This window comes from Micromys minutus (assembly GCF_963924665.1).
Source record: "Micromys minutus genome assembly, chromosome: 28".
NCBI lineage: Eukaryota > Metazoa > Chordata > Mammalia > Rodentia > Muridae > Micromys > Micromys minutus.
The window spans coordinates 17,503,011-17,516,303 of NC_137963.1; the positions used below are offsets into that span (position 1 = coordinate 17,503,011).

At 48.5% G+C, this 13,293-nt stretch overlaps 1 protein-coding gene across 1 annotated transcript in view; it reads left to right on the plus strand.

The window, feature by feature from the left end:
• Nucleotides 1-8,688: 8,688 nt before the first annotated feature.
• The window catches only part of SUSD1 (sushi domain containing 1), a gene marked incomplete at its 3' end in the record, with an annotated part of 114,092 nt that continues 109,487 nt past the window's right edge, over nt 8,689-13,293 (plus strand). Inside the window, exon 1 of the mRNA XM_080940173.1 lies at nt 8,689-8,811. Within this exon, the coding sequence (XP_080796299.1) occupies nt 8,694-8,811 (118 nt within the window). The 5' untranslated portion in view covers nt 8,689-8,693. The remainder of the gene's footprint in view (nt 8,812-13,293) is intronic.

Here is a 13,293-nt window from a genome sequence, read left to right on the forward strand (position 1 = left end):
TCTCCCCTCCCTTTCTCTTTCCTCTCCCCTCCCCCCCTCCTCTTTCTCTATGAGGTAGATTCTTGCTATGGAGTCCAGGATGGCCTAGAACTCACAGTGATGATCTCTGACTCAGTCTCTGGAGTAAAAAAAAAACCACCTACCTCTTAAAATATTTTGAACCCACTAATTCTATATTCATTATATAACTAAATGAAGGCTAAACTCCAACTTGGACATGCACAGATCCAGGGATTCTACCTTCAGGGGATACTCAAAGATGTATCAACAGAAAGCCAAGAAAGAGGAGAAGGGTGTGGGAACAGAACACAACAGTGGTGAGCTAAGAAGTCATCGCAAACTGGAGCTAGGCCTGCTGCACAGTAGCCCAGACATGCGTTTGTGTTTTGAAGATCATACAGTTAGTGAGGTTGGCACCTCAGGCCTTCACTGTCAGCTAACTTTTATCAGCAAAGATCTATGACGGTCTGCGCCTTCGGCTTCCTCGGTGGCTGTGCTGGGCACTACTGATTGGCTTCTGCTGCCTGCCTGGTTTCTGCCCAGGATAGCGGGTAACTGTAAGGCTCCTCAGCTAATCCCGAGGCCGGAAGTGGCTGTCAACACATTTCCTTTCAGGCTTTGTAGAACAAACAGACCAACAGATGACGCTTCCTATAATGGGACAGGTGGTGTGCGTGCGTGCGTGCCTGCGTGTGTGTGTGTGTGTGTGTGTGTGTGTGTGTGTCTGTGTGTGGTGTGTGTGTGTCTGTGTGTGGTGTGTGTGTGTCTGTGTGTGTTGTGTGTGTGGTGTGTATGTGTTGTGTGTGTGTGGTGTGTGTTTGGTGTGTGTGTGGTATGTGGTGTGTGGTGTATCTATTTGTGAGTGTGTGTGTGTATGTGAGTATGTGTGTATGTATGTGTGTGTGTGAGTGTGTGTGTGTGTATGTGTGTGTATGTGTGTGTGTGTGTGTGTGTGTGTGTATGTAAAGGCTGATGGAGCCTTCTGTGCCTCAAAAGGCAGCAGAGTCAGAGTCACTGAGCTTTCAGAAGGAAGAAGCCCAGGTTCATTACTTGGAGGTGGCACCTGGGCCATTTCTCCAGAGGAACAAAGCCCGTTGTAACTGGCGTCTCACGCTGGAGGTGGCTCAGCGGTAGAGTGCTGCTGGTCTCGCATGTCTGGGGTCCTCTGAGCTGCAAATGAATCAAAATGAACACAAAACCAATCTATGAAATTGAAGAAAATTGTGGGAGGGGCCACCTGTCTCCTCTCAAAGGGGTCTTTGTGTTTGCAGATGTGGTTGGCAAGGGGGGCATGTGCGAGTGAGGCCGGCTATTACAGAAAAAAACTTTACTTCCATTAGATTCAACAACACTTGTTTTAGCCAGTAGCATTCAAAAGCTTCAAATATACAAACTTCATGCAAAAAAAAAAAAAAAGTGGACGCTGAGAACACATTAAGTCTGTCATACACCCATGAGCACACTGACACACGTATGATTGGATGCCTCTAGTGACCTTCTGAAACCAGTCTGTTGGAAAAGCAGAGCAATTATTTCTTGTGAGGAATGTTGCTATTGCTTAGTGGAATTTTCCAAGAAAGTCCCCAGGATATTTGATATCTAACCTCCTCGCCCTCTTTCCTTCTGCCTTTTACCCAGACGGGAGCCACCCTACAAACTCCATCACCATGGCAGCAGGTGCCTTGATTGACAGCCTTGGGAGGAAACCCTAGAGAGAGGATGCGTGTTTCAAATGAAATCCCTCTATTTCCCTGCCTCCCCTCTTCGGACTCTTGGTATCAAGCCCAGTTTCTCCAGGAATCCCATCAGGGATCAAGGTGGAGGTTTTCAAAGAACCCGTTCAGTAAATTTAATTCTACATTAGCTTCTCAGAATCTAGAATTGATTTGTAGAGTCTCATACACTCAATCTTGTCTGATAGAACAGACAACATTAGTATGTAGGGTCTCCACTGACTTTTTTCAAACTTATTTAATCTTATTTTATGAGCACTGGTGTGTGGGTGTCTGATCCCTTGGAGCTGGAGTTACAGACAGCTGTGAGCTGCCATGTGGGTGCTGGGAATTGAACCTTGGTTTTTCTGGAAGAGCAGCCAGTGCTGTTAACTGAGCCAACTCTTCCGACCCCACTACCGATTTTTTTGTTATTGTTGTTTTGATTTTCATTTTGTCTTATTTTCCAAGACAGAGTTTCTGTATGTAGCCTGGCTGCCCTGGAACTCACTCTGTAGAGCAGGCTGGCCTTGAACCGACAGAGCTCTGCCTGCCTCTGCTTCCTGAGGGCTGGGGTTAAGGACACCAACCACCATGATTGCCCCTTCTGATGATGTTTTAAACTACCATTTGAAACATTGTGTTCTTTTATTATCCTGTGTGTGTGTGTGTTCGCGCGCGCGCACAGATGTACATTTTTGTATATACACGGGTGCACATGTACATGTGTGCACATGCGTGTAGAGGGAGCCCCAAGTCGACGTCAGGAATCATCCTCCATCACTTGGCTACCTCTTTCACTGAGGCGGGGTCTCTCATCAAAGCCTCACTTCCGGGCCACCGGACTCTCCTGGCAGTTGTGTGGGTTCTGGGCAGACAAGCTGCAGTCTTCCTGCCTCTGCCGCAAGCACCTTATCCAGCACGCCATCTCTCCAGCCCCTGATCACCGGCAAATGTGCAGTTCATCTCCAGCCTTGAGCACATATCAGTACAGTAATGACCATCACCCATCAGCGATCTCTACACAAACCTCCAACCCGGCGCCCATGTACGCCAACTCCTTATTCCCCGGCCCCCTGGCCAAGCATGATTCTACACTGTCTCTACACTGACATGACTCACTGAGAGGACTCACATACATCAGTGTCCTTTGTGACTGGTCTCTCTAACTTAGTATAACATCTTTAAGTATGTGGCCTATTTCAGATTTCTCCTTATAGGCTGACCATATTCCATGATATGTAAGAAGCACATATTCTTACCCACTCAGTACTAATGGACCTATGTTTGCTTCTTCCTTTCTGGTCATCATGAATAACGCTGCTCTAGACACGGGCCTACAGATACTTTCATTGTCACCAAATGTCGTAGTTGCATACAATATGCATTAGCATGGACCTATGATGACTAGCAATTCTAGAATTGCCAGTGATTCCTTTCTTGCACCTACAAGGGTTGAATAATTTTTCTCTGGTGTCTTTGGAAGGCTCTCTTGAGCGTGCATACCTGCCCTAGGTCCTTTAAGATCTACTTCAGATCTGTAAGTACTACACATGTACCACGTGTGTTCATAGTGTGTGCACACACGTGCAGGTCTGCTTGCTTGTGTATGGGCATGTGCAGGCTAAAGGCCAATTTTCCGAGTCTTCTATCATTCTCCAGGGACTTAGTGCTTTCTTTGTTTGTTTTGGTTTTGTTTGCTTTGTGTTGTTTTTTTTTTTTTTTTTTTTTTTTTTTTTTGCTCTGAGTTGATCACTGCGTCTAGAGCTTGCAGTGAGCCTTCAGGTTCCCCTGCTTCTGACAACGCAGCCTTGGGTTGCAGGTATGCACTTCTCAGCCTGGCTTTTGGCCAGTATACTGGGGGATCTACGTTCATGTAAGACATGAGGCTTGTGCCGCCAGCATTTTGCCAGCCGAGTCAGCTTCCCAACCTTTGGATTATGTCACCTAACCACATGGATGTCTTTTTTTTTATTATTATTTAAAATAAAGTGAAAAATTAGTGTCCTATGCCATTCTGAGCAAGATCTTGTCTAAAAAAATTTTTAATGATATTTTAATGGTGCGAGAATTATTCTTTTTAGCCAGGAAACTGGCATTTGTGTGGTTATGGAAGTCACTGACTGCAGTGAACAATAAAGGTAGGGAGGGGCATTTTGCATTGGTAAGAAGTGTTTTTTCCATTTTCCGCAGTGGTTCTGAGTTAAAATCTAATACATTATGAAGACTGCACATAATGACTTGTGTGTATGCAGGTTTTTTTGTTTTTATAGGGCTCATTATTTTATTTTTCTCACCCCAGTAGCTGCCTTTGTGGCAGACTTGTGTTGCAAAGCTAGTCTAATGCGTTCCTCAGAGCTGGTTCATCGCTGGCTTGTCTTCCTGTTGAAAAGCACTGTTGCATAGTTAATTGTGAGCATCTGAGAGGAAAGCAAGAATCCCAAACTGTAACTTCCTTTTGTTCTCGCTCATTCAACACAGAACCCTGCTGTGACCAGATGTGTGGGAGTTTTTCCACGTACACAGACAAAAACCGGGGCAAATGAAATCGAATAGTTGCACCGAACGAAGAACAGTGAGTCGCGCAGCCCTCGGAACCAGAAGAGGTTCCGGGGATACTTCAATGGCTTGATAATATTTATAAACAGGAAAAGGAAAGCGAGGGACAGAAAATGCATGTGACCATAGAAAAGGGAAGTGGGGTACAGAAAAAGGAAGTGAGAGGCCGAGACAGCTGGATCGGAGGGAGCTTGGCACGTGCGTGGTGCAAATGTGGCTTGAATGGTTGCCACACACAACTGAAGCCCGGCTCTGGTGGTTGGCAGACTCAGTGACTTGAGGCCAACTCCTCAGGTTTTTGGTCTGTTTACATAGTGAATTAGCTAAAGTTCTGTCAGTGGGACCGGCTGACTCAACCCCTCTAACACCATGAAACTCTTTACCGGACCAAAGATGGGCGCCATAGTGTCCCATTTAACCTGGCTGGCTCTCCCGCCACACCCCACTTTAGATGAGCATTGCCAAGTCCCTGGTGATGGCCGATGCTCATGACTGTGAGTTGGTATCTCATGTCTTCATTCTGGGGCTCAACCATTTGCTAGGCTGGTTCACAGAATTCAGAAAAACATTTTACTTATGTTCATTCTGAGGGGTCGCATAAAGAATACAGCCAACAGCCAGATGAATTACCTAAGGAAAGGAAGGCATGAGGCTAGGGACACACTTTCTCCCAGCCTCTGTCCTAGCTGGCCTGTCCACCCACAAATTCATCTTTCTGTGGATTTATTGTGGACAATAAAAGATATTTTTATTAGCCTTCAGGAAATAGGAACCCTGTTGTGGGAAGGTGGGGCCAATACCAGGTCTGCCACAGTGTAGTTCTGACATTTCACCAGAATCTGGGAGGGGCTAGAGTGCTTTCAGGGCTGAGTACCCCATCTTGGAACCAAAATTCAAAGTCATGACGTCATACAAGTTAAATTCATGAAGTCATTCAATCAAGGCTTCCTCTAAGTTCCCTTTAGGAAATGTTGGCTGCACCCTCTTTGAGGAATATTTCTCTTTTTTTCCTCCATTAATTTACTCATTTTCTCATTTTACATCATATCCTGATCTCAGTTCCCCGCCTCTCAGAGTCCCTAGCTGACTCTGTAGGTCTTCCGGTGGAGTCCCTGTCCCCTTCGGGTCCCTCAGCCCTTCCCCCAACTCTTCTACAAGACTCCCCAACCTCCGTCTAATGTTTGGCTGTGGGTCTTTGGCTCTGCTTCAGTAGCTGCTGCCTGGAGCCTCTCAGAGAACAGCTATGCTGGGCTCCTGTCTGCAAGCATAACAGAGTATCATTAATGGTGTCAGGGATTGGTTTGCCCATGGGATGGGTCTCATGTTGGGCCAATCACTGTTTGGCTGTTCCCTCAGTCTCTGTTCTTTGTCCCTGCACTTCTTGTAGGCAGGAGACATTTTGGGCGGAAGGTTTTGTGGGTGGGTTGGTATTCGAATCCTTCCACTGAGAGTCCTCTCTGGCTACAGGAAGTGACCACTTCAGGATCCATATGCCCTACTGCTAGGAGTCTCTGCTAAAGTCACCCTCATAGACTCCCTGAAGCCTCCCCCCTCCCAGGTCTCCGTTGTGTCCTAGAGATGCCCTCTCTCTTCTCCCAGTGGATTTGCCTTCACTCTCCTGGTCCTCCCTCCACCACTTCCCTATTCATGACTCCCCCATCTCCCCTCCCAAACATTTTTCATAAGGTGAGTATTTTCAAAGCAGCCATTTTTTTTTTCTGCTCCAAATTTAAAAGTGGCTCATTATTCTCTTTTGATTCTTGAAGCAATACTGATGGAATCATCTTTCATGTTGACACAACGTGCCGATGCCAGGGACCAAGGTCACATGGGGAGGCCAGAGGATACCTTCGGCCACTTTCCACATTATTGCTGTGTTTCCGCCTCTCAGTGCTGGGTCAGCGTGTGTGTAAACCACGCCTGCCTCTTTTGCTCCTCTTGGAGACTCTACCTCATAATTACATAGCAAGTGTTTCTACTCACTGAGCTATCTCCCTCGCCCCGTCCTGACTCCTCTTTTAAATATCTGAGACACTCTCTCAAGTAGCCCAGGCTGGCCTTCAACTTGTTTTATAGTTCGAACTCTCGATCCTCCTGCCCCTACCTCCGGAGTACTGGGATGACAGCCTGTGCAGCTATACTTCATTTTATGCCCAGGGCTTCATGCACGCCAGGCAAGCACTCTACACTCCCAGCCCCTGGTTACTTTCGATCCTTGGAATTTCTGGTCCTGGGTGAGCCGGCAACACAAAGAGGGGATGGTTGCTTGAAGCAGTGTAAGGCAGCAATGCCATGAAGATGGTGTAGCATCTGAAATGTCCCAGAGCATGATGGCACAGGAAAGGGAGACGGGCAATGGAGTTGGAGTCCCATGAAGAGCTGAAGACAAAAATCTGAATGTCTGGGCCACGAGAAGAGTTCCAAGGAGCTGTCAAACTTCTCTGGCCACTGGGCTGCAGGGCTGTAATGCTGATGGTCCAAAACCCAGCGCCCTTTCCAGAGACGCAGCCCAGTAGGAACTGCCTCCACTCCCTCATCCTGCTGTTGGAAGTAGAGAGTTACAACAGCTGCAAACTGCAGGGCTTGCCGGGGGTTAAAGGCCAGAGCAGTAAGTCTCCAGTCTGAGTGCCTAGTCATGTCTCTGGCTTCTAAAGGGTGAAGCAATAGGCCCCTAGTTACCACAGCTTGGAGCTGGGAGCCCCCTCAGCCCTTTATTCCAGCCCAAAGGCTCGCCAGACCCAGGGCCTTGGGGTGCCAAAGTCAGAAAAGCCCCTCTGCTTGTCTCACAGGTTTTTGTTTGTCTTTCGAGACAGGATCTCCCAATGTAGTTTTGGTTATCCTGGAACTTGCTGTGTAGACCAAGGTGCTTGGAACTCACATCCTCCTGTTTCTGCCTGTCGGCTGCTGGCGTTAAAGGCATGCGCTGCCGTGTGAAGTCTCTCTCAGGATTTCTTTCTATCCAGGTAAAGGGCCCCAGACAGCTCTGATCGATAATGCTGTCGTCAGGGTTATTTAAGTTAACGTATACTCCTATAAAGCCACAAATAAGCTTAGTCAATAGGACATTCATAAAAGCACACTTTTGAATTGGATATCTACCCCCATGCCCTGTTTTAAAAGACACTGATAACTTCCCTTTCCATTTCCAAGTTTTGGATAATTTTTTTTCTGGCATCACGTTTTTGTGTGTGTGTGTGTGTGTGTTTTTAAAGTATACATACATACTTATTTTACAGAAGGGCATGGGGAGTGAAAATTAAGGTTGTTTTCAAAACCTTTTGACGGTAGATTTGTGAAAATAATTACCTGTGCCAGTTCATGGAGAGCTGGTTTTACCAAAAAGTTGCCCAAACATCCAGAGACATTTTTATACTCAGGAGGTTCATCTACTACTTCCCAAAGCCGGGTTCTCTCTTTGTTGGACAAAAATAATCTTCAAGAAACCTTGTTACAAGAGACTAGGAAGTTTATATTTAACAGCTTCTTTCTAAGGCAGCCCAAGTTCAGCCCTTATATGGGTGTATTTGCCTGTAGTTAGAGGTAGGGTTAGTTCACTGGTCGGAAAGCAAATGAGGGTACCTGCCGAAGTGGGGCGTGCCCCCTGCACTTGGAAAGCCCCACAGACAAAGCTGATCTTACTTCTTCAGCCTCTCTCAACCCCAATTCCGAACTCCCAGCCTCCCAACACAGTCCACCCAACGCATAGAACTAAGCGACACTCGCTCTTTTTCCAATATTGTCCTACTCTTAGGATATGGTGGATTCTGTCCCTGGACATTCAATTTCTGCTTCTCGCCAAACTTCAGAGGATCACGTGCCTCCCATCCCGAATTCCCTCACGCTCCGATGTTGACCCTACTCTCAGAGCAGAGTCCATTAACTCTGCTATATAACCTTTTGTCCCCACCCATAAAACGGCCCCTCGGTTTCTAGAATACACGCTGTCCCTTTATCCGTGTCTCTTTCTCACCACGTGTTCTCCCGGTTCGATTCCTAACGTGCCAAGGAAAGTGTCGCCCACCAAGCAGCTGGAACCTTTGTCACCTGTCCCAGCATGTGCACCCCCGGGGTGGACTGGCCCATGACTTGTCGCCCACTCTTTCCGTGTGGCGGCCACCACATCCCAGCTCTCTGACCCGTTCAGCAAGAGACCCTCTCCTGTGGCTCTCGCACTTCTCTGGTCTCCCTGGGGGTCCCACAAGTCACTCGTGCACTGCGACGTTTCCCCTCTAGCACAGTCCGCTTTCTCCCTGTGGCGCGGCTCGCGCGCACCCGCTGCACCGGGCGCACAGAGGTCTGGGGAGCCGGGACCCTGCTGCCCGGCGCCGGAAGCCTCTGCGCCGCCCCTTCCCCGCGCCGCCGCCTTATCTCCGCGCACTGGGGCCTCCGGGGAGTGGCGAGCGCCGGGAGGGAGCCGGCGGCATGGGCCGGGGGCCCGGGGACACGCGCCGCTCGCCAGGCTGCGGGTTACAGCGGCTGCTGCGGCTCGTGCTGCTGCTCAGCCTGGCCCGCGGCGTCTGCGGAGAGCCGGGCACGGACGGTGAGTGCGGGGCACCGGGCGCGCGGGACGCTTCCCGCTCCGGGTCTGGAGGCGCAGAGACGGGGCGTGGAAGGATCATGGAGGCGGAGCGGCGAGGAGCACGCCGCCGAGCTGCCCGCCCCGGGACCGTGGGGTGTGGAGTGGAGGCGGCCCTGTTCCGACTCGCGTCTCCCCGGGGTGGGGACTGGACTCGGGTGGGGACCTGGGGGACCGGTGCGCCGCGTGGAGAGCGTGGGAGGGCGAGCCGCTGGTTCTACAGCGTCCAGTCGCTCTGGCTTTTGCAGTACAAATTTTTGACCTGTAGCCTTTTTTTTTTCTCTTCATATTTTTCATCTCCACGAAGAACTAAATGTTAAGAACGTGAAGAAGTATGAGGAAGTGTATAGAAGAGTTAATTCTTTAATTCATTCACCCATTAGTTTATTAGTCTGTTTATCCATGCATCTGTGTATCCAACCATCCATCCATCCATCCATCCATCCATCCATCCATCCATCCATCCATCCATCCATCCATCCATCCATCCATCCATCCATCTGTAGAAAGCACTTTATTATCTTCCCTGTGCAACGTTGGCATTCAAGCGGTACATAGTCCCAAAGAGATAGACCGGCAAATACTCCGTGTTTTAGACAAACTGTAAAAACACAACATGAAGCGAGGTGGGATTTACCTGACAGGGAGGATTCAAACCGGAAAGTGAAGTGAAGTCTGCCCACATCACAGCAGAATGGTGTTAAGTGCTCTGAGGTGTGCTGGTCAGAAGAGGGAACTACTATGTTTTACTGGGCAGCCATTACTCATGAGTCAAGCTGAGCCTTGGGAGACTGGTGATACTTGGCCTTAGGAACAGGTGGAAAAGGTGCCCCATTCCATAGAAGAGGGGACTGACTGCTCTTTAGAAACGTGTGCAAAAGTGAATCCAACTTGTGAGATAGGCAGGAAGATCGCCCTGAATTCCAGGGCAGCCTGAGCTATGGAGTACCGGAGTAGTCTAGTCTACAAAGTGAAACACTGTGAACAGATGAAACAAAACAAAAACCCAACAAAGCCCTGGGTGAAGTTCAGACTGGGGATAGCAAGGGAAACCAGGACGGGGAATACAGAAGGGGCTAGATATGGAAAAACAGACTGGATTTTGCAAGAGGGAGTCAGTCATATCCTGGCTGCCAGAGCACAGTGTTTGGGTTTAACTGTTCCTTTGTGGTGAGAAGCCACCAGAAGCCATTGTAGGACGTGGAGGGAGTGATGTCTTTCACTGGCATTTCCTTAATAAAGCCAAGCACTTTGCTCCAGAGTGGTAGTGGTTCGTGCCTATAAACCTAGAATTTGGGACGCTGAGGAGGGAGACTTGCCAGGAGTTTGGAATCAGCCTGGACCACAGGGTGGGATGTCTCAAAACCAAACGTATATGCAAAACCAAACAGGCTCTAGAAGGGGAAAATAAAGAAGATGAGTGGACTTGGTGTATTGTTTCCTATCCTCCCAAATTCTCTTACCCTGCTACTTTGTTGTTTGTTTGGTTGTTTTTCTGAGACAAGGTTTCTCTATGTAGCCTTGGCTGTCCTGGAACTTATTGTTTCCTATTGTTGTGGTAAGACGGCATAGCCAGAAGCACTGTGGGGAGGAAGGAGTTTATTTTAGCTTACAACTCTCAGGGCGCACTCCATCTTGAGAGAGGGGTCAAGGCAGGAACTCAAGGTAGGAACATGGAGGCAGGAACTGAAGCAGAACCTATGGAGGAGTGCTGCTTACTGACTTGTTCTCCATGGCTTGCTCAGCCTGCTTTCTTGTAACACCCAAGACTACCAACCCAGGGGTAGACCATCCACAGTGCAATAAACCCTTCTTCACCAATTTTCAGTCAAGAAAATGCACCACAGGCTTGCCACAGAACTATCTAGTGGGAACATTTTCTCACTTGAGGGTCCCTTTTCCATAATGACTCGAACTTGTGTCAAGTTGACATAAAACGAGCCAGCACAGTCTCCCCTAATGGTGTGAATAAAAACCTGTAGATAATTAGAAACTGTCTTAGGATCTCTGTAAAGACTCTAACCTAGAAAAGTATCAAGTGTGGTCCATTGGATTGTTGGTCTAAGATGGCTGAACATAACTTGCAGTCACTTTACCTACACTTTCTTTCTAAGGTGTTTTGGGTGCTGTGGATTGAACTCAGGCTCTTGTGTCTAAGCATACACTTTACCACTGAGCCACACCTCCAGGCCACCTGGAAAGGGTGAAGTGTTTTGGGGAAATGAAGTTAGGGTACCTTGTTGAGCACCTCTCTGTAGGTAGACTATTTTCCTACATACCTAGAAAGGGTACAGTTTTACAAAAAAGCTCCTTTCTCAAAGGTAGAAAGTGTGTGAAACAATCCTCCTGCCCCACCCTTGCGTGTTGGGAGTTAGAGGCATGTTCTACCATGCCCAGTTGAAGGATGGATGGGTTCATGGGGGCAGAGCTAGTGTAGACGGTAGATGCAGGGAAGAGAGAAAGATGGCTGACACCCCTGGGCTAGTGTGGCGCTGAGGAAACCAGAGCCGGAGGTGACAGGATGCTGGGAAAAAGCCTGTAAACTCAGTGATTCTGCTGGTGACGCAGGGTTGCTCTGACAAGTTGGAAGGAAAAGGCGGGTGATCTTAAGCTGGGCTGGTCAGGTCAGAGTAGGATTTGGGGAGGAGTGAGTTCCCATCTACTCACAGGTTAGACCAGCAGACATTATTCAGCAGGGAGAGGTGGAAATACAAGAAGGGACGTGATATTTAATTGAGCCCTTGTAAAGCCAGGCCTTGGGTGGGAGAAGTTAATCCCAGGAAGGGAAGACTGGCATTTCCTCCTCCTCCACTGATCTTACTCACGACGCTGGTCAGATTCCAGAACCAGGATGGTGGCTTTCACTTAGTGTGGAGTCCACTGGGTACCGTCCACTTTTCCACCGTCCACTCGTGCGTGTTGTGACTTTGTTATTAAGAGTGTGACGTGGGGATAAACAGGCGCCACCCAAATAAGAACAAGCAAACTCCTGGCTGTAGCAAAGGAGTAAGCCATCACTGCACGAGTTTGAGGTGGGGTGACTCCAAATCTGGCTTTGGGGATGGGAGAGCCTTGATGGTACCTGTAAGGGAGGGCTGTAGGGATGCCCAACCTGGGAAGCTGGTGGGTATTTACTAGCTATCTTGTGTGATTGTTTAGGGGTTTACCTGCCCTTCTCTGGTTGGTCTGGTTGTGTGTACGTATGTGTCTATGTGACTGTGTGTGTATATGCTTGTGTTTCTCTCTGTATGTATGTTTGTGTGTATGTTATTTGTGTATGTGTGTTGTGTGTATATGCATGTATATATATGTATGTGTTGTGTGTCTGTGTATGCATGTGGATTGCATGTGTGTGTATATGTGGTGTGTGTCTGTATGTGTTGTATGTCTGTGTGTGTATGCATGTGATGTGTGTCTTGTGTATGTGTATGCATGTGGTGTGTTTGTATGTGTTGTGTGTTTATGTGTATGTATATGTATGTGTGTGTATGTGTATGTATGTATGTAGTGTATGTACTTCTTTTCTTGAGACAGGATTTTTCAGTGTAGCCACAGCTGGATTCAAACTTCTGATCCTCCTGCCTCGGTCTGCATCCCTGTCCTCTGTCACCCCTGCAGATTCCCTCACTAGCCTGTGCTGAGTTAGGCTTAATTGGTGGAAGATGCTTGGGAGACATAAGCTGAGGCCTGAGCTTGAGGGAAGTGAGGTTTAAACTGGAGAGCAGGCGGCTGTTGGTGAGTGGGTGGGGTGCCTGGGGGTTGATGAGGCTGGTATTGGGTGTGGACAGGCCGAACCAGTTTTTCCCGTTCTCTGCCTTTCTGTGGCCTTCCTCTGAGTCTGGGAGCGGCCCTGGGACTTGTTGGCTCAGGTCTAGCTGGGTTCAGCAAGGCCAGAAGAAGGACAGGACCAGGGTATCACGGTGGAGAAAGGCTGGATGGAGCTGGGGAAAGCCCACTGTGTGGAGTGTCTCATCGCGTGGCTCCCACTGTCTTCATGGATGAGGGCAGGCCGCCTGGCCGACAGGAGGAGGGAGGGATAGAGTTAGAGGGATGGGAAGTTGCTCAAGGTGAGGAGTGAGGGAAGAAACAATGAAGGACTTCCTCCATGCCTTGCCTTCCACCACAGGGAAGCAAGCTGACCCTGTGTACATCCATGATCTTCTGGTCAAATCTAAGACCAGCTCCCTGGTGTGTCTAGCTCTAGCTAACAAGCTGTCTGCTATTTACAAAACAGTGCACAGGTCTGGGGTGTATCTCAGTGTGGCTGAGTGCTTGCCTAGCATTTGGGAGGTCCTAGGTTTTGTTCCCAACACCACACACACACACAAATATATACATTACATATACATATACATATACATATACATATACATATGCATATAATTCACAGCCTGCTGGAGAAGGTGTCGGGCAGGCAGTGTGAGACAACAGGATGGCTGACGTAGG